The following is a 27,078-nucleotide window of genomic DNA, read 5'->3' on the forward strand; positions in this document are numbered from 1 at the left end:
GAATTTGATTTCCCCAAGTGTTTGCTCATGTATCCTTGCATGATCCCATTGGGAAAACAAAGCACGCCCACACCTGACTCATCTGTGCTGTTTCTTTCAGTCATTATGCCTCCATCTTTCAAGGCTTTCTGTGCGAAAGTTAGGTGGAAAGCAGCGTACAACTGTGGTTTGAAGCAAACAATAATTTTAAGTGATCCCAAAGGGGATGTTCATTTTTGTTAAGCTGAAAAGACAAAAAAACCACCCCACCCTTTTTGAATGTTAATTTTAATCAAAAGTGAAATATTTATAAATCCCATTCCAAGCTTTTAAACATTGGAAATAATTTAAGTGTGTTTCAGAGAACAACATCACTGAATTAAAAAGAAAAGTTTTACTTTAAATCTTAAAAAGTGTATTTGGGGTGGTTGATTTATTTTGTCATTTGTCTGGGGGTGGGGGAGTGTTGGATCCCTGTAGTGAATTTTATATGAGCCCTTAGAAATGCTTTTATAGAAGACAGAGAAAGGCTTGTGATGCAACCTCAGCTCCTCCACAGATTTCTCTCCCAGGCTTACAACACATTTAAAGATACAAAACTCAGAGGCTTTGTGGTACGTGATTGGTTCAATAGTTTGTGAAGTGCCCAAACCTTGAAAGATGAATGTATATAAAGTTGGGAGAGCAAAGCCTATCAATTTTGAACATTAAACTACACTAAAAAATAAATAATTACTGCACACTTTGAGGGTAAATTGAAATTTAAATAAGAACGGATTAACTCTTTGGCTGCAGTTTTATGAATGGCCTAAGTTGACTAAGAATCTCATCGCTGCAAAAAGCACTGGTCTTTCCCTACCTTATATCTAGTCTTTTGTTATTTCGAACATTTGTGTGGCCATCTGGATTAAGGATTTGAGCTCACTCAGAAGGAACCCCATTATAAAACAACTTGGTTTTCAGCCAGATCATGGGAAAAGAAAGGCTTAATGGATAAAGAGGTTGAAGCAAGGTAGGGCACTGGGAGTACCAGTACTGTAAATTAAAGGAAGATGGAGAGAGGCTCCAGCTGAGCTCTGGGTTTGGAAGCATGGGATTAGGCTGGGAATGCTGGAGGATTTGCATTTTTATAATTAACACTTCCTAAAATCCAGACTGCTCCTACTTCAGTGCTGCGCTGATTCTCAGCTCCCCGTGAGGCAGTGCAGGTACCACTGCTTTGCAATATTATGTAAATCTAGACATCAGATTCGTGCTTATTCCTGATAATTAGCACTCTTATTGGTAAGGGCAGTAGCAGAAACTCCGAAGGCTCCTTCTTGTGTTGATGTGGAGAGGAAGACTCCGCTGCTGTGTTGCAGAACAAATGCCCGGGATCAGATCAAAGATAGCCCGTCTCCTAGTGTGACCCAAATATAGGAAGATTGTATGAGTGAAGCAGTGTACAATGGTACTTCTCTACAACAGTCTTCCAGCTTCCAACAGTAGACACAAAGACAGCCTCATCTGGAGCTCAGAACTGTGTCTAACTCTTCCTGAATTGTTTTTCTGTATAAATGACCCTATCAGTTCACACCAAGAGTCTGTTTACCCATTTGCTGTCTACTTCTGTGGTCTTAAGTAGATACCCAGGGAATAAAAACTTCCAGGCAACCACAGGGGAAAGCAGACAGCCTGTCTTCCTCTAGCCCGTGCACGGGAAGCCCTGGTCAGAGTTGTCTTTGGCAGTGAAGGGGAAACAACTCTTCTCTTTTTGTTCTACCCATCTTAAATGGTGCGAACTGGGAGCGTATAAGTAGGGGAGAGCTTGAAGCTGGAAGTATTGGATGTATCAGCTTTTCTGGTCAGTGAACTCCTCAAGGGCAAGTGACCATCAGTGCATGGCCAATCTGGCACACTGCCTGAGTGGCCAGGCAGAACTGAAGACTGAAGGACAGTTTGTGGTTCTGTTTTTTTTGTTTGAAAATAGTCCTACCTCGTTCTGCTTCCCTGTATGCAGCAGGACCAAACCATCTCTACCATCTCCGCACCTGCCTGTACAGTCAGTCCCATTCCTTGAGGAGTTCAGTCTCAGGAGGCCTCTCACAGCAGCTTCCTCCAGTTCTGTGGTGGCTTTCCACTGTCATCTACTGCCACAAAGATCCCTGGTTATCTAATACCTTAGCCTCTTGTCCACATAGGATTATCATGATACATGACTGCTATTATCTCTAGCTGTCTCTTTCAAAAAAACCGACTTAATTTCTTCTTCTATTCGGCCTGGCTCAGACTGCCTGCCATACTTATCAGCTTCAGCATGGTTTGTGATTGTTCACAGTCATTAATTCCTTTCCTGTATAATGTGATTCTTCCTTATTTTGTTTTGCTCCTAGGCGGGACACTGCTCACAATCTCTGGCGTGGGCTTTAGCCAAAATCCTGCCCTGGTTTCTGTTTCAATGAACATGCAAACTTGTATGGTTACTCACTCGACAGAAGAGACAGTTTGGTGCCTGACCCCGCCGGCTGCTAATTTGTCTAACGAAGATTCACAAGACGTCTCTGTCAGAGTAAATGTAGTCATCAGCAGCAGGTCACTTCAACATGCTGTCTTTGCAAAAAAGACCACCATCTTTAATTACCAAAGAGATTTGACTCCTCTGGTTACTGTTGTTGAAATGGAAATCACAGATAGCAGCCTGCTCCTGAGCCTGCAGGGGATAAAAATCACTGGATCCGTGGCTAAGCTTGGACAGAGTGAATGTGAACTTGAATTTCAACGTGGCAACAGGTCTGCAATGTTTTATCAGTGCTCTTTTCCACTGAACAGCCTGGAACCTGGGACTTTCCCCATCCAGGTTATCCAGAGACGGCTAGGATATGCTCGTGTGACAGCAAGGCTGCAGGCCCTTACAATAACTCCACGGATAACCTCCATATTCCCATCACGAGGATCAATCTGTGGTGGGATGTTACTCACGGTATCTGGTATTGCTTTAAAATCCAGGAAGAATTTGGTGCAGGTCAGCCTGGAGAGTAATTATTCCTGTGAGATCCAGAACTCTGATAATGATGCCATTAGTTGCATTGTCCTTCCAGGGGCCCATCTTTTGCATCAGCAGTGGTTGGCTGAGGCATCTTGGGCTCTTAATGTCACAGCGACTGTCAATGGGATCAACAGTGTCTGCCTTGGAGACTGTACACTCCACCTTCATGAGCAGTGGACCCCTCTTGTAGATTTGGTGACCTGGGAGATCAATGGGACATTCACCTCTGTGATGATCAAAGGACAGAGGTTGGCAGGGCCAAGTCATAGCCCCGTGGTACACATGGATAACCAGACTGTCTGTAAGGTAACTTTCTGGAACGAGACCAGCATCCAGTGTCAGACAGAGTGCATTGCCCCAGGGGAGCACAACATTTCCATATCCAACAGGAAAAGTGGGCAAGCTTGCTTCAGAGAGGCGTCCAGTGTTCTCACCATCCTGCCCCAGGTGTACCAGTTTTACCCACAGAACTTCAGTACCAATGGTGGAGGCCTGCTCACCTTATCAGGCTCGGCACTGCAAGGAAAGAGAATGACTTCTGTTCTCATTGATCACCACCCTTGCCTCATTCTCAGTGTCACCTGTGTAGCTATCCAGTGCACGGTGCCTCCGGGTGATGGGACTAGGGCTTTGAGCCTAAAAGTAGATGGCGTCTCCTATTATCTTGGAAATATAAGTTATAGTGAGGAGTTTACCCCAGCTTTCCTTTCGCTTGTTGCAACTGGTCTTCTTTTAACGATGACAGTATCACAGGTTGCAGAGTCGGACACCATCTATCTATTTGTTGGAGACTTTGCTTGTAGCGGTGTCGCCATCACTCATTCTACTTTGCAGTGCTCAGCTCCTCAGCTCCCTGCTGGCGAGTACCGTGTGCTGGCCCTGGATGTCCCCAGGGGCTGGGCTTCCTCCAACCTGACCTTCACCTCTCCGCTGATGGTGACAGCTGTGCAGAACAACTGGGGTAAGTCATCAAGGTTGCAGCTCATCCACGGGGTGCACTGTGGTGAGTGGGGTTTTCTGGCATGAAATAAAAAATTATGAATTAAAAAAAAATACCCTTGTTGACAGCTGGTTGTTGGGCTCTGTTTTAAATACCATTTTCTGTCCTTTTCCAAGGTGGCTTGAATGGAGGAGCAGTTTACCTGCGTGGAATTGGGTTTTCCCCAGGGAAGACTTTGGTCACAGTCTGTGGAATCAATTGTGAACTGTTGGGCAACACAACGATGACCGACCTGAGCTGCCTTGCCCCACGCTTACACGGTCAGCTAAGACACAAAACATGGCACTGGGCTAAAAATATCCCCTAAAACCATATCTTGACCCAAAAGTGGGGTAACCCAGGGGAACAGCACAGTAACAACTCTGGAGAAAGGAGAGGAGCCAACATAGCATTGACTTCTGCTTTTTGTGCTCAGTCCAAAGGCAGTTGCTGTAAGGGAGAGTTTTTTTCCATGGGCTTTGGACTAGATCCACCATGCCCCTTTGGTCACACATGCTCTGTGGATCCACATGAGATGTGTAAAATGTCAGCAGCTCCTTGTGGCAGTTGTTCCTTGGGAAAAATGTCTCACATAAATGTGCATGAGGGCTGTAGGGTTGGGTATCCAAGCGCCTCTTGGACATCATGACCAACACTCGGTGTTGGGACCATTTCTGTTCAACATCTTTATTGACGATCTTGATAAGGACATGGAGTGTATTATCAGTAACTTTGCAGATGACACCAAATTAAGCAGGAGTGTTGACCTACTTTGAAGATAGGGAGGCTCTACAGAGAGACTTGGATAGATTGGATTGGTGGGCCAACATTAACGGGATGAGCTTCCACAAGACCAAGAGCCAGGTCCTGCACTTGGGCCACAACAACCCCCTGTATGGCTACAGGCTCGGGGAGGGGTGGCTGGAGCTGTCTGGAAGGATCTGGGGGTTCTCACTGACAAGCAGCTGAACAGGAGCCAGCAGTGTGCCCAGGTGGCCAAGAAAGCCAACGGCCTCCTGGCTTGGATCAGCACTAGTGTGAGCAGCAGGAGCAGGGAGGTGACAGTCCCCCCGTGCTCGGCACTGGTGAGGCCACACCTGGAGGTTGTGTCCAGGTTTGGGCACCTCAATCCCAGAGAGATCTGGAGGGGCTGGAGCGAGGGCAGAGGAGGGCAACGGGGCTGGGGAAGGGCTGGAGAATCAATCCTGTGAGGAGGCAAGGCAGTAGCTGGGAGTGTTCAGTGTGAGGAGGAGGAGGCTGAGGGGAGCCCTCATCCCTCTCTGCAGCTCCTGACAGGACATTGCAGAGAGGCTGGGGCTGGGCTCTGCTCCCAGGGGATCAGGGACAGGACAAGAGGGAACGGCTGGAAACTGCCACAGGGGAGGCTCAGGCTGGGCAGGAGGAGAAAATGTTTCCCAGCAAGAGTGGTCCGAGAGTGGAACAGGCTGCCCAGGGAGGGGGGAGTCCCCATCCCTGGGGGGGTTTCAGGGCCGTTGGGATGAGCTGTGGGGGATGTGGGGTAGGGGAGAACTTTGTAGAGTCGGGCTGAGGGTTGGACTCGATGATCCTGAGAGGCTTTTCCAACCTGAATGATTCTTTGATTCTAACTTAGTGAGTTGAGCTCCCTTAAATGCCTTTTTTTCTGTGCTCCCATACGTTTTGTGTTTTGGCTGCATGGTGGGACAGCTTCAGTGGGGTAAGGAGGTGGGAGGAAAAAGTTGAATGACTGGGAGGGTGAACAAATGATGTACTATGTTCAGTTCATACCTTTGGGAACCTGGAGATAAGGATTTGAATTCACTGAGAGGAAGAGGGGATCACCCCACAGCCAGAGCACCCTCTATAACTGATGAGAGGCAGCAGGGAATGATGGACCTCCAGCTCGATCAAAAAGAGAAATAACCCTGCCTCAATCTTGGAGGAAACTCTTCAAAATAGGCATTTCCTGAGAGAAGGCGTATTTTCTCTCTCCTACTGGCAGCACAGACTCCTAAGATTTACAAAAGGCAGGATTTAAGATTTTTAAATCTCACCCTGAGATATATGCCATTCCCCCAACACTAAGCACAGAGCACCTTCTTCCTTGGTGCTGCAGCATTGCCACACTTGGTAGTGTAACCCTTCAGCCCCTTCATAACTCTGATGCTAGGAAAACATCCTGAGATCTACAGAAATATTTGCTGTCCTGTGGCCATCCAAAAATCCGTTATCCAGGTGACCAAAGACCCATGGCCTCTTATCCTTTGTGAACCTGGAGTAAAGGTGGCAGTGAGAGAGTCCGTCAGGATAAATTGCCAGGGGTTTGCTCAAAGGTGTGTGGAATCTTCATCCTTCAAGACAGTCAGAATTTGATTAGATAAGTTGTGAAAGTTACCTTTTTTTTTTTTTTTGAGAAAAGGTTGGGACAAGAGGCATCCAGGGATCCTCTCCAGCCTCACTTATTCCAAAAGTCTAGATTTGCTCTTGTCATTTTGAATGGTTTCTTTCCTCATCCATGAATAATGCTAAGAGAAATGGAGGGGGGATGGGGGGGGAAAGGGCTTTAAAATCCAACCACAAGCACTCAAAAGGGCACCAACAAGTTGTAAGGGCTCAATTATCTTTGTTTTAAACAAGATCCAGGCAAAACTCACAAAACTGCTTATTTTTTTTTAAACGATAAAAAAGACATCGTGCTGGAGTGCTGAAAAAAAAAATAAAAATCAGAGCACAAAACAGGGAAGTGTGGTTATTGCAGGAATAGTAGCAGAATAAAATGTAATCAAATTGATCCAAACTGTGAAAACATTAATAACTGTGTTCAAAATTCACTGAGCGGTAGGCAGCAGAGGGAGCCTGGGGAAAACCATTTCACAGGCAGGACCAAAATGCTTATTGCTGACACTAGATGTCAGCAAGTGAATGCTGATGGCTGCTCGTTTGCTGGTTGCGTTTCTGGAGAGAAGATGCAAAGGATGTGCTGCTTCACTAACCAAAGGGACACAGGCACTATTGCTTCGAGGCCAGTTACAAGACAATCCCTCTCTCCCCTGCCATGGATTTTGCAGTGTGCAGCCTTGCAAATCTCACCAGTCGAGTTACAAAAATGTTCGTCTGTCAATGGAGTATTTACAAGATTTTTTTTTTTTCATTAAAAAAAAAAAGCACATTCTTTGCAGGCTGCTTAAATTTGTGAGTGTTTGCCAGGCTATTTATAGTGCCTGAGACAAATGTGCTCAGCCTGTGCATATCTACATGCAGCATCAGTGAATCTGTATATAGAGCAAGATGCTTTCTGATAGCATTCCTCCTAATATTAAAGTGATTACACCCCCCCCCCCCACCATTTAGGGCATAAGTGGCTTTATGAAGTGCCGTTAGTCCAGTCTCACCTCGTGCTTTACGTGATGCTGTTTGCCCGGGGAAGCTTGCCACTTGGCACACACACATCCAGTGCTCAGACCTTTCTTTCACAGCCTCATCCATGTGGGAGAGGTGGTGAAGCAACTTCAGGGACGTGGGACCCCAAGCCGTGAAGGAGATGGGAGGGATAGATCGGTGGTGCCCCAGGGCCCCTTCGGTGCAGAGGCTGGTGCAGCCGGGTTGGACGCTTGTCTGACACTTCCCAGCGCTGCTTGTGGACCGGGTGATGAGAAGTGAAGAGTTCAAGCTGCATTTCTACTGTTACAGCATGCTGTGAAGCAGAAACGCCTCCCCGCTGGCACTGCGGGATGTCAGGTGGCAGCTCGCTGCCCTGGGGTTTCAGTGCTAGGTCATGTTGTGTCTGGCCTGTTTAAGATTAGAGGTGTTCACGTGGGAATCCCCAACCGGCCCATCTAGCTTACTCATGTGATCAAATCCACAGGGCAAGGCTCTGCAGGTAGGAAATGTGACTACTTTCCCATTTAACAGGCAGTTTTTGAAGACACGAGGAAACCCCCCCCTCTCAGCAGGATCCATCCATAAGCCTGCCCCATGGGATCTTCCTTCGGAACGGGAGCTGAACGGGGTTGTAGCAAGGTTTTGGTTTGATCTTTGCCAAGAGCTGACCATGTTAAGTATTGAAACATGCTCAATCCAGAGCACAAGGAATAGGAATGTAAGACTCTCTTATGAAAACTGTTGCCTTTTGCAAGCTGCAGAGAAACCAAATCAGAACAGAGCTAAAATTTGAGATTCACCCTTAAAGCTTAAGAAAATTAAGAAAATTAAATTAACAAAACTACAGTCCCTTCAAGAAAAAACAAAACTGAAGCAAAAAACCCCAAACCTCGAAGTCTTTAAAGGTCTGGTGAAGAGATAACTGGCTTGATCCCCAGAACTTTCCCCTTCTCTTGTTCTTGCTTTGTTACTCGTGTCACAGCACTGTTGATGAGTGCAAATACAGCTGTGGACTCTGTACAGCTCAGCTTAAATTTACAGAACCCGTGTTTAATGTCTATGGGATTAAATTGTGCTCCTGTGAAAGGTGGGAAGACTGGCAGGAAGCTTGAGGCAGGTAAAAAAATAACTGAACGTTCCTATTAGATGATATTAGGGTAGGAATCATATGTAAGTTTTGCAGTTAGCCAGTACCTGAGATTGTATGTTTGACATTGGGGTGAGGGTGAAGAAGGGGCTTTCAAAAGGAGGTGAACTGATAAGAAGATCCATCTGGGAAAAATCTGAGTCTGATTTGCCTGGTTGCATCCGTGTGCTTGGAATAACAGGTCTGGCTGTAGGGCTTTGATGTAACAGCTCTTGGGATCTTTGTTAGTGAGTCCTGGACCTACCGTTAGCCAAATTATATTGGTAAAAGTGGATATTTAGGGAAGAGAATTTAGATTAAGGCTAGAAATTAAGTGAGACTGGTTTAAAAGGAGGAGAAACATGGCTTGATGGAGCTCTTGGTATGGGGCCAGATGAGAGAGAGGAATGAAGTTTTGGTTGCAGCAGTGCAGATGAACCAAGGAGAGGCACTGAGCTGGGACCAAGGGAGACTATAGCCAGGGAAATGGGGTGATTTGTATGAGTAAATGCAGAAGATAACGCAGAGGATGTGTTGTGGCAATCGAGACCTTAGCAGAAGCCAGGGCCGCTGCTGTTTATTGTGGAGATCAAACCAAAGGATCCGAATGGTCCCTTCTGTCTTTCAAATCTGGAAGTGAAATTAAGAAAAAGGAAAAAGAAATGCATATTGATTGCACCTCAGGAACGTTCTGTCAGTGAGATCTATCAGGCAGTGAAATAGATGCTTGCAAAGTCACCTCTTGGGACTTCTAAAACTCAGCTGTGCAAAACGATTGTTTCCTAGGGAACAGTTCTTCATTGGTAGAGGTTGGACCTGGTGACGTTAACAGGTCTCTTTTTCCCTCTCACTTTTTTTTTTCTTTTTTAACTTTTGTCTTTTCTGATAAGCACGTTACTGTTATGCTCTGCAGTCCGTTTTGTGAGCAGAGGATAACGGAGGATGTGGGGTTTGGCACCGGGACTCCTTGGGCAGTTGTTCAATCAATCTGCAGCTGCCCATGGAACTCCTGGAGGTTTTAGCCTCATCACATGTCCAACAGTTGTTATTAAACAGTGACCCAGAACAAAGCCCTTGTGCTGAGCATCCCAGGATCCTGGCTTAAGCCAGAGTATCCCTCAAAGACAGGGTTGGGGGCAATCAGTCCCTAACCCATTACCAACATGCAGAGATTTGGCTGCCGTTGTGTCTGATCCCAAAAGAGAAGCCGTAATGGGATGAATGCATTCATCTCGGTGAAGGGATTGTATTACGTGTGATTAGTGGGTTTTATCTTTATAGGAAACATAAAGCATAAAGAAGCTTCATTTTGAGGTTTGAACACTAGCCAATTAAGCAGGGAAAAGAATTCTGTCCCAGACAAGCAGACTATACTTTTAGGACATACTAAGCGTGTTGAAGTCTTTAGTTGGTATTTTCTATTATGTTGTGGTAGGAGATAATGACACTAATAATGCCGAGAGATATTTGCATTTAATGGTCAGGGGAAGGGGGATGAAAGGCCAAGACTTCCTCCTAACTGAGAAAAGTATTAAATCCTTTGGGAAGAGGGAAGAAATCAGAATTCCTCAGAGAAGGAATGAGAATTAGATATCTCCTGGAAGAGTGATATTTCCATCAGACAGACAGGAATTGTAGGGTATGGAGATGAGATGCCTACCTCCTTTCACCTTAGAGGGAGAGAGCAGTCCTAGGTTTGGTTCTGGAGTGTGTACATTAAGCAGCGTTTTCTTGGATTTTGCTTCCATCAGTCTATAACCCTTTGTATCCATGTTCTTTAGCTTAGATTTTATAAATTAACACCTTCGTTTGCCTGGTTTGATTTAAAAATTATTTCAGAATTTGGAAGGATAAAAGGCCTTGTGTTCCTGCAGTCATAATAATATTGAGATGAGGGCAGTGGAGCACGTCGGAAATGCCCAATTTCCACATAACGTTCTGGGGGTATCCCAAAGGTGACGGGCTGTTCTGCTGAGCTCTAAGGGCTGTGCAGGAAATACCTCCCAGCGATCTACTTTAAGAGGCAAGTTATTTGACAGCAGCAAGGTATTGAGGAAAATATTTCACATCCTGAGATTCTGTGGGTCATTTCTAACATTCATCCTAAAATAGGATTCAGCTGTTTTCCACCTAGAAAAACTCTGCCATGTTCTCTTCAAGACCACAAAAGGAAACCAAAGCCTCTTTTAATTAGCTCAGCAACCTGTTGTGTTTTCTTAAACTGTGGAATGTAAATTTAATCTTCCCTTGACCACCCACCTTCAGAGAGTGGCCAAACACTGGAACAGGCTTCCTAGAGAGGTGGTCGATGCCCCAAGACTGTCAGTGTTTAAGAGGCTTTGGACAATGCCTTTGATAAAATAATATACTTCAAGTTTTGGTCAGCCCTGAAGTGGTCAGGCAGTTGGATTAGATGATCTGGGGAGGTCCCTTTCAAGTGAAAATGTTCTAGTGTAGTCTGGTGTCGTCTGACTGTCCACTAGTATTGCTCTGGTTGGTTATTCGTCTAAGGTAGCTCTATGTTCTCCATTACCACATCTGAGCTTATCGCAGCCTTTCGTGTCACTAGTAGAATAAAAGAGTAAAGCAGAAGATGTTATATCCTGTTATAAAAGGGGACTAAATCCTCTTGTCCACAGAAAGTTGTGGGTTTGTGGAAAGGGCAGTGCCATCGCTGCTTGATGTCCTTCATCTTTGCTAGTTTTGAGAAGTCCTCACACTTGACTGGCTAAAAAAAAAAAAGCATACATTAATTTCTTTTGGATACATTCCTGTAATGAATTGGTTCTGCTGCAGGTTGTTGCAAAGGCAAGTTCTTTGTAGTATTTAGTCCTCTTGAATGGTATTAATTGGCCAAAACATATATCTAGTGCCACTTAAAATGCCCTTGGTATGGCAGCCTGGCTTCAAAGAAGACACAAGGCTTCTGTGGGCACTATAGAACAGCAGAGGTGGCTCTGGACATAATTTCTGGACAATAAAAGCAAAATACAGGCATGGTGCCATCATTCCTCTAGTTTTCTCTGTCTGTTACTTGTGTCTCTCACGCTTATATGAAGGTCTTTGAGGCAGGGATTGTGTTTGGCTGTGTTTGAATGGATACTGAGCAAGAGAATTGTCACTGGATTTGGAGAAAGAAAGAGATTAAGCACATTGCAAACTGTGTGAAGTAATGATGTGGGTAACCTTTTTCTTATTCTAAATCCAGAGAAGAAAAATACAGAAAAATTGTGAACTCTCTCTCTGAAGTTCAAAGCATATGAAATGCTAGGTTTTAATATTTCAAAACCACCTTAAACATTAAACAGTTATAAACTTTTCAAAAATGCTCCATATGAAATAATAATTTTTAGCAAAAAGCGTTAAATCTTTTAACACAGGAAATACAGCATTTTTATATTTTTACCATCTCAAAACCCATTTACAGAATTGGTTAGTAGCTAAGACATTCATTGACAATGACACTTTTCCAGCAAACAAGATACCTATTGAACAAACTGGAACTTAAAAAAGCAAACAAACAAAAAAATCCTTTCTTGATAAATTCCCATCGATTGCTTTTCTGATATTTGAGGACCACTCTTGGATACCGCACTGTGGACTGTAATACTCTCCACAGATATTTTCAGGAGCTCATCATCAACTTAATCAAACAACTGCTTGATTAATTCAGGATTAATGACAATTCTCCAAAAGTCTTGACATGTTCAGGGTTTTGAAAGAAACAGTTTTGATCTCCAGCATGGTTTAATGCTTAAAGGAATCCTTTTTTAAATTATTAAACCCAAACATTTCAACTGATCTGAACTTCAGTGACAGTTCATCTTTTTTTTTTTTTTTTTTTAGCATTTTTGTCTGGGTCTAGAATAAGAAAACCTAATTTCCGTTCACACCACTTATTCCTTAAATATGCCTCAAAGCAAAGCAGCTGCTCCCATTACACTTCCTACCACATTCATGGAGTCAAACTTGGACCAAGTCTTTAGTCACACTCAGGTACAAAGCAAGGTGAGAGAACCCACTTCACACAAGTTCCCCAGAAACCCTCCAAGCTGCGACAATGCTTTCACAAAACCTGTTTCTGGATTTTGAAGTTGTGATAGATGTTAAATTGTCACATCTCCCTAGTAAGAGATTTGTGCCTTATGCCTGATCTGTAAACCGTGGTCTATCTTCCCCAGAAGAAATGGTCATGGTCGTATCTTATCACTAATGTCACCTGGGCAGAGCGATTTGATCCCAAAGACCATCCTGATGCTCAGCACACAAAGGAGGTTATATTCTTGCTTACAGAAGCCAAAAGGGGCTGAAGGAGTTGCATGAGGACATACTCATCCTCAAAAAGGATGCACCGAAAGAGAGGTTGAGACATGCGCATCAGGAATCCAGACTGACAACAGTTGGTAGCTAAAATATGCTTAATATCAGTGGTGTGTAAGCTGCTTTGGGTTATCATTTTCCTTTCTTGTCTTTGCAGCTCCTTTGTCCATTCTCTGCGGCCTGACTCATTCTTCTGTTGACTGCCAAGAAGAGAGAGCCACCTTCATTGAATGTGATATCCAAGTCACGGTGGGTTCCCATCACCAGACAGGAGCTGTGTCTTACCTGTATGTCTGTGAGGACAGGCCACCTCAGTGGCACCGGAGGGACATCAACCCACCCCAGAGGCATTTTGCTGGACTCTTTGCCAGGTTAGTGCTGTGTTTCTGTAACAGCTGGGTGGGCCCATCCATGAGTAAGGTTCCCCAGAAGGTATTCCACCTGTTGCAGAATCAGCCCCTGCCAAATGATGGGCTGAAGGAGCAAATTTCTAATTCTTAGGCTGATACCAATGGAGCAATTTAGCCTTGAGACCACTAGAGAGCTCTGCTGGGTTGTGAAATTAATTCCTTGTGTCTATCAAAGCATCTCTAGTCCCCCCTCCTTCCCTCCCATCTTTTTAAAGTGTTTGAGAGACATCAGAAAATCCATCTCGTAAACAGCCTGCTTTGTTCCTTCTTAGGTTTTAATATTTATCTTCTGATCCAAAGCAACATCTGGTGGATGCCAATGGGGAAAAAGATTAGGCATTATGAAAAGCAGAAGTCTTTTTTTTTTTTTTTTTTTTTTTCCCCCTTCCTCTCTCCAAGCAGTTTCATGAGTAAAAACTCACAGAGAAAATTCAGCAGGCTGCGCAATATTTACTCAGCAAGGGTGCTCAGGCACTTACTCAAGGCTCAGGCTTTGCAAATCCAAGGCCAAGTTGCCCAGGAGTATAAATTGGTACCACTGCCTTTAATGGAGCGGTGGGGATTTATACCTGCAGAGCATTTACTTCTAGGAGTAAGAGGGAGGTCTGAATTAAGGAATAAACAGATGAACAAAACTTTCCAGAAGACACTAAACAAATGGAGAATTAGAATATCACTGCAATGTGTTGCTCATGATTCGCTGTACATAGTGAACCCGTTCCCAGGTGATGCACGATGCGACAGTCCAGCTCCTTCAGTAGAGTTGCAGAGATTTGGTCCTCAACTTTATCTGGTCCTTATGTCACAGCTGGTGTTGGGAGTTACCAAAGGGAGTTCTGAATGCTCTGTGTTGAGGGAAGCAAACCAGCTGGCATTTACTGAACAAAGACAGCAAGATACGATTGCACAATTTTTTTTAACGTCTTTTTTTTTGTTTTTGTTTTAAGTTTAATACGGTTACGGTATCTGCCTGTCAGTCTGTCATTTTTCAATTTGACCTGGGTTTCGTAAGGGATGGATGTCTTAAGAATTATTAAATTCTTGTCAGTTTTGAGAAAATCTGTGTTAGGCAGAAAGAAATTATTTTCCTGTTGAGAGGAAGGAAGAATTCTGCCCTGATCTGCTGTTTGCCAGCAAACTGCAGGCCAGAGAGCAGATATGTATGGCTGGACAGCTGATGTGTCCAAAGTCACACTGCGCATCGGTAATGTCCTATAACATCCTAGGAGGTGGGGGGGACAGCTGGGGGAGATGAGAGTAGGGAGACTTAGAAGGTGAAAAAAAAAAAAAAATCTGAAGTGAAACTAATTTAATCAGTTCTATTGCTCCCAGAATGATTTGTTTCAAAACAAGAAACCCTTGTCTTAGCTGAACTTTGCTTTCCTTTTGCCCACACCAGTGTAACCCCAAACCAGGTAACCTACAAACCTGAGAGCAACAGGGCAACCCAACATCTGGCTCTTTGGTTCTTTGTTCCCTGGGTATCAAAACTGTGCTCAGCTTTTTACTGATAAAAAAAAATATGCAGCTGCCATGAGTCTATTCCTATGATTATTTTTCTTCTTGCTCCTTTTCTTGGTTTAGGCTGTTATGGTGAAGGGAAAAGTCATGGAGTCCATTTGCTGATTGCTTCCTTATTGTTTTTCACCGTGGTCTTGTCCAATTTAATTGTGAATGTTCCAGACATAGTGTTTATTATCCTGCAGGGAATCCTATCAGGGAGATATTTCTGACTCAAACCAATCAACCTTTTCTTACCTACAATTTTCCCATACTTCCATCTTCTTCAACCTTTTTTGTTATTGTCATTGTCTTTTCCACCTACTGTGCGCTTAGTTAGAAATGAAAACTTGGGCTGCTGAGGAATTTTCCAGAGTACTGATGGGTTTTTTTTTGGTGAACCTATTTCCAAACTGGTTCTTGCTGAAGGGGAGCAGAGGCAAAGAAGATTGATTGATTTCCAATGAGTTTCCTAATGGGAAAAATCTGGGGAGAAGTAAAGGAAGAGAGTTTAAAGTCATCCAAATTACCTACTTTAGAACTTTTGAAAATATTTTTTCAAATTTCACTTCAGAGAAATGTCTAATTTCAAAATATCGATGGAATTTTTAGCAAAGTGTTAGGAAATTGAAATCTTCAAACTAGAAAATAACTATTTTGGGAATTCTTGAAATAAAGCACATTTATTGCTGCAGTTAATAATAGTAACTAATAATGACAATAATAATAAATATACAGATTTGAGTTCTGTGCAAATGTTCAAGAGTTAAGACACTTGTCCCAGGATGGGGACAAAACTACTGAAATAATTCCTGGCATAACTGCACATTAAATCTCTTGTTTTTTCCTACAAGTGGGCTGAATAGTTTCTCCTAATCTAGGTTGTACTATAGCCTACGCTTTATGAACACATTATGGCGAAAGCATATTCCTTAGAAAAGGTGCAAGTCTTGCCGTTTACAACACTGGTACCAAGATATGTCCCTGAATTCTCTTCTTTTCTTGCATTTCCCTTAAAGACTTCAAATTGCTTTCCAGCATCAAGGTTTTGGGATGCAGTTACTAAAGGACAGGGAGGAGTTGGATCTACCTACAAGCAAAGCTTGTTAACTTTTTGTATAAAGACACAAACGACCACTCAGAAGTCCTTGTATTGACTTCAGTGCCTGGCAAATTGGGCCCATGCCCTGCATCTAACCAACAACAACCCCCTCTTGCCTTTAGAAGAGTTGGTTATTTAAAAGATGCAGCTTTTTCTTGTAGCACAAAAAAGAAGTACTAGGCAGTCTTAAAAGTTAGCCCAGTCCATTGAATTATTTTACAGGACAAGATCAGTTATCGAAGTGTTGCTATCAAAAGCATGTGTCATTCCCTATGGCTGGCTTTTGATTATTGATACAGCGGAGGGAAAGGTTCATTTTAATAGAGAAATAAAAATTCACTGATTCACTGTTAAAAAGGTTCAGCTACTTGCAGAAGATTGGGGATTTTTTTTTTTTTTTTGTAGTTTCTAACGTGGCTGCTTCTTCTAACACGCTAACCCCGAAAAAGGGCAACAAAACAAATACCCCCTGAATGCGCTGTCAGAGCAGCAATTTGTAAAGTAAGCTGCCACATGCAGCATGGTTTGAAAACTTCAGGTTCATCAAATCATCCTGACTGTCACCCTCTCAGCAAAGCTCTGAGCGTTGACTTTCCAATTGGGTCTAGTTTGGTAGAACTTAGGCTCCTAACTTTTGGCAATTCAGCACATCCTATTAGATGGGGCTTTTAGGAACATGAAGGCCTTCTGAAAATCCTGCATCTACCTATCTGATCCTCTTTTTTGTGAACTCTGTCCTTTCTTAGCTACTCAGAAAAGTGATATAATTTCTGAGCTATGTTGATGTTGCTATAACCTATCTCCTTTCTGCTCTCCTTCCTAAAGTACTGATGGCGGGGTGGGGAGAGGAGGAAGAAGGAGCAATGGCTGAGGGAAGAATGAAAAGTGACATTGGCTTATCCTGGCCTGCAGAAGTAAATTGGGAAGTTTTCCCCCTCATTTTGAGGGATGTTGGGTCCTGTAGCTCCCCGTAATGAAATGCTACCAAAATCAGCAGCTGTCGGCCGCAAGACGAAGGAAAAAAATGTTTCTTCCCCACCACCTTTTCTATTACTTTTTCCCCCCTGTGCAAGGGGAGGCTTTAGAGCAAATGTCTGTTAGTATAACTGGCACATATATCGAATCTGCTTAGTCTGGGCTGTTAAGTAAGTTTAATTAATTTACTAAGTTAATGTTCCAATGCTAGCAACAAAGCATCATTGCAATCAGCTGGGTAGCAGGAATTGGAACCCCTAAATGAGCTCATTTTTTCACAGTTGGAATTAGGGACCAGTTAGCCAGTTGTGTGGTTTTTCCAATTTCTCCACTTGCCCTAGGGGAGTTGCAAGTTATTCATTCCCTATTGCTAAGTGTGAGTAAGATGGGGAGGGGGGAGACAGGGACAAACCCTACTCCGTGTAGGAGTCCATCTTTGATCCTAACACTGCTGATTCCCTAGCTGTTGTCTGCAGTTATCTTCCTGCCTTGGTCCTAGAATGGCATTTGTAATAGTTTGGAGAAGCAGAAAGGCATCACTGAGAGATATTTACCGCATGTATTTTCATCCTGAGTGTGTGCAGATAAAGGGGGGAAAAACAAATAAACAATAAAAGAATGGCAACAAAATTACAGAAATTTGCAAAGTTTGACAAATGGTGGCCAGGAGTTGCCACAAGCTAATGGCTTGCAATGATTAATAAGAGTAAAAATAATTGCATTTCATTAAGATTGATGACACCCCATTTAACCTCCCTTCTCGTTTCAGCCCTAAAGTGGAAAGAGATGAAGTTCTCATCTATAATAGCTCCTGTAACATTACCATGGAAACTGAGGCAGAGATGGAGTGTGAGGGAGCTAATCAGCCAATTACCGCCAAGATTACTGAGATATGGAAAAACTGGGGCCAGAACACTCAGGTATAATCAAATCTTTTTTACAGACTGATTCAAACAGCTTAAAATTAAATTTGTAATATTGTGTACATTTAAAGGGGGCAAGAAAAAAAAAAAAAACAATTTAAGCTGAGCAGCAGCAATATATAATATTAAATGCTTTCCAACTTTGAATAGCAGTTCTAATACAGAGCAGCTGAATTAATGGTTAACTATGGTTAATCATGTATTTTATGAGACATAAATGAGCTTTACCTTATTTTCTGGGCAAGGTATATCTTTTTTAACACTTTCTTTTTTATATATATAAATTCAGTCTGTTCTAAAAGTGTTATTTTCTGTTACTTGAGCAGAAATCTTAGCCATGAGCTGCAGAGTTTCAGCTCTTTAGCAGAGACTTAGCATTCAGCATTTGTGCAGTTCTGGTTATACTTGGTTTTTGCTCCTCTTCAGTATCTGAAGTAAAACGGGACAGTCTTCCCAGTGCTATGAGTACAGCAAGGAGACAGACATGTGCAAAGATTTCCTTACAAAATATATGACTCTAACTAACATCATTGTAAGGCTTGATATCTAAAAATGTACATTGCAAACTTAAACCGTCCTTTTGGAGTCCTTCTGGTGTTGCAGAGTTTTTGGGGGTGTTGAACTGAAGACTGGGTTGTGCCACCTGTGAGAAGAAATTCAGAGGGGCTGGATATTTTGGTGAACATCAAATATCCCTTCGTCACCATCCTTTCCTAAGTGAGCAGCTCATGAGAAACGGCAGAGAGGTACCACATACAGGGCAGTACAAGTGGGAAGAGTTACACATCTGACACATGATAAAAAGCAGATCTTGTTTTTAATCTGTTAAAGCAAATTATCGTGCAGTCTTCTTAGTATGGTTGAAACCTAGGAAACGGAAGTTCTTTTGTTCAGGGCTGATGTTAAAGCCAGCATAGTAATTTTTATCTCTGCAATGACATTTCCCCACTCTGCCACCCCACCCCAGAAGTAGCTGCAGTGTCCTGGCAGAGTAATTTTGGTGTGTTTCTAGCATCAGATTCTAGACCTTTTACTAAAAGTCTCTGAATATTTCCCCTGCAAATCTATCTTACACGTGTGTTACTATTGCAGCTGAATATCCCAAAATACGGCTGCTTTCCTTCATTCTGTTAAGGCTGTCTTTGGTCTGTGAAGGAATGTCACATGTAGCCTTTTACCTATTAGCATTTGTTTCCTAGTTAGCCTTGCTAGTTATGCTACCAGAATCATGCTCAGCTAAGGAGAAAACCAAACAAAAAAACCCACACGCTCAAAAAAAAAAAAAAATCAACTTGTCAGCTGCAGGATGCCAGCAAAGGGAAGTGCTTAGGCAAATACCAGATTATATTTTCCTTCCCAAATGTGATAAGGGCATCTCTATCACCTTAAACCTCAGGTTGCAGTGCACTAGAGCTGTTACCTACTGTTGGCTGTGATCGGAAAGCTCAGCTGTGTTACGGGTCCTGTGGTCTCAGTAATGAGACAATGAGAGGTTGTCTTCTGACTCAGGTGGGAGCAAAAATAGGAGGAAGTAGTGAGGTTTGTCCCTGCTATGGTATTTCTGCTCAGCGTGAGGAAAATTGACGAAGTCCTAAGTGTTCTGAATGAATTCGTTCATTCAGGGAGAGCAGGACGCAACCAGAAGGCACTTTTAGATCTGGGATTTGCTGCTGCTTAATGAACCCAGCGGGCATTTGGAATCATTTTATCCCTCTTCCCAAAACTGGCCTGGGTGAGCAGAGGTGGATGGGTGGGGAGTTCAGATAAATGGTTTCAATTTTGGTCCCTTTCTAGCTGACAGCATCCCGTTAAGATTTATGACCTTGTGCAGCATATGCATGCTTCACTGTAGAGGTTTAAATCATGTCATGGGAACTGGCCTTACCTTTCCAGTGGAAATAATGGTCCCCAGGTTCAGTACCAAGCAGTGAAATGCATTAATAGCACCACGTGCCTTAGGATAATGGTGTTATTAACAGGCAGCACAACTCTGTGTACAAGTAATGGGATTGCATCTCTTTATAATGACATCTGGCACTTCTATTGCGCTCTTGTGCAAGGATCTCAAAGCACTTCCTAAAAAACGGGCCTGATCTGTAGCTGTTCTCCACACAGGAACACTGCTCAGTCTTTTGTGTTTTGCCTACTCTTCTGCCAGCAGAGTGATGGCCAGGCAGGCTGATAACTCAGCAGTGTCTTAACACAGCTGGGCTTTGTGGGAGGGTTGGGGCAGTGATGGTTAGATGATGATGGAGGAGGATTAGCTCCAGGATGGTGTTGGAAGTTAAAAGAGGCATTTCAAAAAGGCTGAAAGAGGCTTATATCATCAAGAGCATGGAGTGGGCATTGGCAAGAAGAGGGAACAACCTCTGTTCAGAGCAGAAAATAAACCCTTAAAAGGTTGGGTCTAGGAACTTGAGTCTAAGGGATACAAGCTTTAGACTGAAGTCACTTTTCTTCAGTCTTTATAAGTCACCTAATAGGACCTGTCCGTAATTCTTAAAATAATATGGAAGATATTAATGGAATAGTTGTGATTTGGTTGGTTGGAAATGAGGCGAACGTAGACTGAATGTGACGAGGTTTTGCAGCCCGGGTGGGAGAATGCTGGGCAGAAGGCTCCAGAGATGCCTGGGAAGGAGCGTGGTGGGTGTATGGGAGATGCCAGGTGACACGATATCCCCAATAGCAGGGAACAGAACTCCAGTGAGATGGTGATCTCTTCCAGATCTGTGTTTCTATGACACTTTTAACAGCCCTGTTACTGATAGCTCACAGACATGACCTGGCAACACTGAAGAGAAATCCATGCCTAAGGATCCGGGTGTAGAGCGAGTGGCAGAGGCATGTCCATCAGCTTGATCTACCTTCTTTGACAAGCAGGAGCCTTGCACTGGAAATAGTCCATTTTTCTCCTGCCTGACTCTACAGAAAGGTATCCAGACAATGAATTCACCCTGGATCTGTGTGTCAGCTTTAGTAAAAATTGCATCAAATGGCTATTGTAACTTATCCAGGAATCAGACCTTAGCCATGCTAGTTGAGTTTTAATTAATGATATGTTACCAGACCAAATTCTCAATTTTTCTGGTCACATCCAGAACGTATTATATACTTTACCATGACTTTTCCTCACTGTCTGTTTGAATTGCAAGTGCATGTGTAAACCAAGGACACCAAAATTATCTGAAGAGATTAGCAAACACCACAAATGTTCTTTTTCAATGAGTTAATGAAGTAGTTGTCCTTTGAACTTCTTTTATTGTCTTAGATACACAGAAACTCCAAGTACCAGAAGATCTTTCTACAAACTCCTCACAGGTGCATTCCCCCGCCCGCCTTAATTCCTTTTCCCCCTGATTAATGCTTATGAAGATCTATTTTAATGGAAATTAAAAGCTTAATTCTAGATACCTTAATTTTTGGATGATCTTCGTGTGATGGCTAAGCTTAATTCTGCAAGGAAGATAACTCTTCCACCTCTGATTTCAACATAAGTTTTCTTGAAAATTGGGCTGTAGCTATCATCAAAAATTAGAAGGTTATTTTTTGAAAATGCTGTCTGTCCTATTCATGTTGTGCATGCTTCTCCCTTGAGTCAGTCACTTGGATGTGCCGTTCACCTTGAACCCCTTTTGGGCAGGTTCTTCAGTCAGGGAAAACAGCTGTATTATCTGGAAGGTGACACAATATCCATCACTCAAGTTTTGTCCCTTCAAATCCGGTCTCCAAGTTGTTGCTTGCACGGTTATAGTCTGAGCTGGGCTCAACTCTGAATTTAGAGGACCTCCAAAATTTCTAGGAGTTTCAGGTTGCTGGCTGGAGATCTCTGAAGCTAAATGGCAGACTTAATGAAATTTGAGTTCACCAGCTTGGCCTTTTCCTGGGGTCTGGTCTGTGCCCAACCATCCCTCAGAGAATAGCTTTTATGGATTTCTTTAGAAAATGATATAGACCCTTGCCTAACTTTCTGTTCGAAGTACTTGCCCCTGTATGACTTAATTAGGTCACATGAAGTAAGCGTCAGGCTCTGCTCCACTGTTGCATTTGGCATCATTAGTGTTTGTAACCTGCTCCATTATTATCCAAGGAAGAGTTGCAGAATTATTTTTATATCGGTATATAACGCAATTTAGCCTACTAAAAGGAGGGGGTGTGTGTGTGGAAATAAAAAGAAAAAAAAAAATACAGCACTGATTGTATATCCCACAGGACTTAATTAGTTCACAGTTTCATGATACACTGGATAATGGGAAGATATGAATTAAATAATAAAAGGGAAAAGAAAAGTTCTAATGCTCACTCAGTACCTGTCCACTTCCACCTTGGCTGCATAATGAGATGTCAGCTACCGTGACACTGATGAGACATGCAAAACACACTGATAACACACGGAAAGGATGCTCCTGGGAAGGTTTGACCAGGCTCGGGTGTCTCCCGAACCCATTATGCTTAGTGAGCCTTCAGATTATTATTCCGGATCACTGGACCAGACCTAATCATCATGCAAGCATGCTGTTTGAGCAGCGTTTCCCTGCCCCGACTCCCCCTCCTCCTCCGGCCCAGATGGGTGATATAATGTTCGTCAGAGGGCAGATGCCATGTATATTAAGTCAGTCGTAGGGAAGCTGAACTGGTATACTAGTGAATTCTCTACAACCCAACCCTCGAGGGGTCCCTATTAAGAAATAGAAGGCTAATAAAAAATAACTTGCTAGATAAAAATGCCATCCTGGATTATGACTCTGCCTGAGTATGCTGTGCTGCTTTTAGTTTGTTTTTAAATAGGGCATTAAGGGAAGGTCTTGAGATTTAAGAAGTAGCTCAGAGTATTGAGGAACTGTGAATTTTTAGCTTGCTGACTGATGCTGGGATAACTGCTTTGTTCACTTCTCAAGACAAAGAAAAGAAAAGAACCCACAAAGCCTATGTCTGAGATATGTAGAGTCACCTAAGAGATCCTTGCTCTTCAATTTCCACTTAATGTAATGAGTACTAGCTCTGCAAATCCCTTGGATTCTTCTGCATATTTTAGTATCACTTCTTTCTTTCTTTCCTTTTTTTTTTTTTTTTTTTTTTTTCCCCCCTCCCCTTATTTTCCCCATTTACCACCACTCTGGATGCCACAGGATTTAAACGTGAGGAAGGAGATGAGCTAATTTTGCCTGTTAGAGATGTTTGGTACTTTTTAAAGGTGGCAACTCCTAGGCAGTTTTCTGGGGAGCATAAAAGGCTCTCAGGAAGCACAGAGCACTCTTGACACAAAAGGCTGTTAGTTTATTTTTTACAGCAGCACGGGTGCTGAATTTCTTGAGCGTGTTGTCCCTCTGTGAGGGTTACAAGTGATGGAGGTGACTCTGCCTTGCAGGGCCAGCAGGCTCTTTGTGGTCTGCACGGTAGGTGTGAGATGATTTTTCACTCTCATTTTAGCACCATCCTCACATTGCACGGACCTTAGATGGGTGCATTTTTGAGGGTGAAGGGCTCATAGTTGGTTGCCTCTTATAAACGTGTGTAGGCTTCCAGTTTGTGGTCAGATATAAGTATCTTTTGTTTAAAAAAAAGAAAAAAAAATCCAGTAACTTCAGTAAAGCACCAGTGCCTAAGGGTGGAGGTGGAATATTGTCTTTCAGACTTTTTTTTTTTTTTTTTTTCTTTGCCTTCTGAGATTGGTACAGCCCTGGCATGCCTTTATTCCTATGCTCTGTCCCTTTGGTGTCCTTTGGCTGTCCACATCCACATCCACCTGCTCCCCTTCTTCTATACTGTCCTTTTTTTTCCTGGAACATCAAAAAGTGCCAGAAAGGGTAAATAACACTCTCTCTGCCTTCTCCAGTGCTCTTCTTTCCCACGAGGAAAACCACTACACCAATTTGAGACTGGTTAAGCAGGATATGGGTGAAACACGTTGCCTGCAAGGATGGATGTATCCTGGTCCGAGTGGGAGCCCACAGATGAGCTCTGGCACCGTAGAGCTGGAGCCATCAGGTTTGTGCTTGCTCCCCCTTGGTGCAAGGGAAGGAGTGCTGCCCACCCTGCGTTTCTGTTCTGTGGAGACAGATGCTGAAAGGTGGCATTTCCTCCTCATCTTTCTTACCTTGGGGCAGAACAGCTTACAGGGGAAGCAAACAGAGCAGGTTCCAGCTTGATACACGTTTTTTTTGTAAGGGTTAATGAAACAGTTCCCCACTTCTCAACCTGAGGGAGAATCATAGTAAAATAGGATATTTCATTCCTGTGTATCCCTTTAGACCCTGTAACCCCCCAGATCCCTTTATTTGGCCTTAGTGATCACATCTCGCAGGGGCTGGGGAATAGTTTTCTCTGTCTACAGGTGATTAGGGGGTGTCCTGACAGAACGTGATGTTATGGTGTCTTTGGCCCTGAGCAGGGCCGCTGGGTGCTCTGGCACTGAAAATAGCCAAAAATAACCATGTCGGACAGGACGGGATGTCAGGAGCAGGACTAGATGAAACTCTCTTAAAATATTGTGTGCATATTTTTCATAAATATTATGAAATTTAATTTAGCAGACCAGCAAGCCCATCCTTGCATCTCCATGCTCCCTATTTCTTAACCTGATAGCTTGGTCACCGGGTTATTTTCAGAAGGGGGTGGGGAATGCAGCAAAATGAACCAAGATTTGCAAGCCTCACAGAAAGGAAATGGAGGAGTCCATAATAATCTAATAAAAATAAAACCACGAGGCCAGTCTTGGGGTGCGGATGCTATCAGAGCAGAGAGAGGTACCATCTGCAAGGTTGTTAAGATGTAGAGAACCAAGATGGCCTCCACAGTAACCACAGGCAATGTGAAGAGATAAATGGTTGACCCGAGCCCGTGTCAGGCTAGGATTGATGCCACTATCAGCCCTAGTGCCTTTGCAATGATTTTTTAAAAAATCTCTGATAGAGTGTGTTATCTAGTTACTGGCACGAGGGCAATGGCCTGGAGGCAGCAAGGAGGAGGGGGGAGGAAGAAGGAGAGGAGGAGAGAGAGAAAGAAAAAAAGGTCATTCCAGGAGGACAATCTCTGTTGGACTAAATGAGAAAATAAGGGCCTTGCTCTGTAAGGGGGAGGTAAATAAATAAATAATTAAAAAAGTGGCTGCTAGGTGTGTGAGAAAAGGATAAGCAAAATTGCTTCCTTTTCTCCACTTTATTTTTTTCTTTCTCCTCTCTCTCTTTTTTTTTTTTTTTTTTTTTTTTCTTTTTTTTTAATGGGCTCGGCCTTCGGCTGCAATGGGAAATTTAGGAGATGTGCTTGTGGTGTGCTTTTTTTCCTTTAACTTTTTGCTTCCTGATTTGACGTTTAACTCTTTCCTCTCCTGCTGTCAGATCAAAAATGAAGGACTGAACTGAAGCGTTTTTTATTTTCCCCAATTTGAACATTTGAACAGCCTCTTGGTTTGTTTTATTTGTTTTGTTTTGCCTTTTTTTGTTTCTTTTTTTGTTTTTTTTCCCCAATCCCACCATCTTTCTAGTGTCTCTGATAATATCGCTTCCTAAATTGCACATGTCTTTTCAGGACGCCCTCTTCTTCCTATCATCACTCATATTGCTGCACTAGAGGTGTGTTGGAAGTTACCCCCAGGATGGGATGCCACTATCCCCAGGATGAGATGCCAGCCCCCTGTAACATACAGCACATCAAAGATTTTCTGCTCACATTTAAACACACCCATGTGAAATCAGAACTGAGCGTGGCTCATTTTAATGAGAACTGTGCTCTTTCTCCCCCCTTCATTTATTCGTTCTCCCCACCCTTAAAGAGAAACACAGATTCAGAGTGAAAAGTGTCATTTTGGAGGCGCTCCTCCAGGGAACAGAAAGCAAATCTTGCCCTTCCCGCACTAAGGGAAGGCTCAAATTAAGGTCAGGAGGGTGCAGGGAAGCCTTCCTGAGGGACTGTGGGCACATTTTCTCTCCACTTGCTCCCAGGCTCTTGCACAGTCTTGCTGCCTCTTTCCTATTTAATTATGACAGAGAATTTAATTGACTCCTTCAGTGTTTAAGGCAGTTTTGGAGGGGGAAGGATCATCTGTGATTGAAGGCATGGTTCTGGTTCTGCGGGACTCACTCTCGATTTGGGGGAAGGGGGTGGGAGTGTTTGATGCTTGGGTCCGTGCTGGGGTGCACATCCTTGGGCTCTGGGTGAAGTCAGAGGGAAGCCTTCTCCATCTCCTCATCTGGAATTCAACTGGAAAAGGGCTGAGCTCCTTGAACACACACATAACCCAGATTTGTTCTTCTGCACTGGAGAGTGGCTTAATGCATCTGAAAATCTTTCCCCTCCTTAGCTGTGATGTGGGCTGAAGATGCTTTCACACTTGTATCACTAACATAGGGCTCCGTGTTACCATCTGACTTTGTGTTGTCCCCCCAATCCCAAACAGAGCAATATTGTGGACTTGATGATCCGCGCAAGAGTTTTCTGTGTGACGGAGACATTGGCTGACTTACAACCACTTCCCAAATATTTCTGGGGCCTGGTTTGGCACCCAGCAAGGACTGGGCATGTGTTCACCCTGTTTTGAAAGCTGGGAGATTTTAGTAGCATGGACTTGGCCAGAGTGGGATCATTGGAGCGGCTTTTGATGTGGTTGGACCATGCATAGAGATGCTGTCTTCGTGCTATTCAAGCACCACCAAAAATATGTGTCCAAGACTGAAGAACTGGGTTTGACCGTGGCGTTGGAGACTGCTCCTGGTCTGAAGCACTGAAATGCCAGATCTGGAGGTAGAGTGTGTTTCCCTTTAGACTCAAGAAATAAGAAGAGCTTATTTTTATTTTATATTATATTTTTTATTTATTTTTATTTTTATTTTTTATTTATTTAATATAATTTTAAAAATTTTATTTTCTATTTTCTACTTTATTTTATATTTATTGTTTATTTTTATGTTTTCTTGGTGCTTTATTTTAGGCACCTAAATCCACGCTAAGGCTCTGATTGACACGTGAATACACAGTTCTGAACAAATTTTAAACCTTCCTTTTGATGACCTCGTTCCCTCATCCACATCAAAATCAATTGGATTTAATCATCCAAAATGCTGAGCCTAACACGTGTGTTGGCGTGTGTAAGGTGTCGTGGTGGCTCCATGTTCCTGCAATTTGCTCCTAATGACTGGTGGTTTATTCACAGACGTTTATGCAGCAGAAAAACTTGCTGCTTTTCTACAAAGCCACAGAGTTCTCAGAGATATTTACTCAGTTGGATAAGCACTGGCAGGATATGGGCCAGTAACTCAGGTGAGCTGGTTATTAACCACGGGTTACAGAGGAGTAGGACCTTCTCTTTCTATCTCGACAATGTTTCTGCTAGTTGTAGGCTATGCCTGCACTCAGCGCAATGCCTCTGTCATTTATGGCATTC

At 43.2% G+C, this 27,078-nt stretch overlaps 1 protein-coding gene across 1 annotated transcript in view; it reads left to right on the forward strand.

The window, feature by feature from the left end:
* Nucleotides 1–27,078, forward strand: part of PKHD1 (PKHD1 ciliary IPT domain containing fibrocystin/polyductin) — a 269,426-nt gene that overhangs the window by 44,828 nt on the left and 197,520 nt on the right. The window contains exons 31-34 of the mRNA XM_074921569.1: nucleotides 2,352–3,965; nucleotides 4,121–4,264; nucleotides 12,947–13,160; nucleotides 17,546–17,696. Coding sequence (XP_074777670.1) covers nucleotides 2,352–3,965; nucleotides 4,121–4,264; nucleotides 12,947–13,160; nucleotides 17,546–17,696 — 2,123 coding nt within the window. The remainder of the gene's footprint in view (nucleotides 1–2,351; nucleotides 3,966–4,120; nucleotides 4,265–12,946; nucleotides 13,161–17,545; nucleotides 17,697–27,078) is intronic.

This window comes from Athene noctua, chromosome 1, assembly GCF_965140245.1.
Source record: "Athene noctua chromosome 1, bAthNoc1.hap1.1, whole genome shotgun sequence".
NCBI classification, from domain to species: domain Eukaryota; kingdom Metazoa; phylum Chordata; class Aves; order Strigiformes; family Strigidae; genus Athene; species Athene noctua.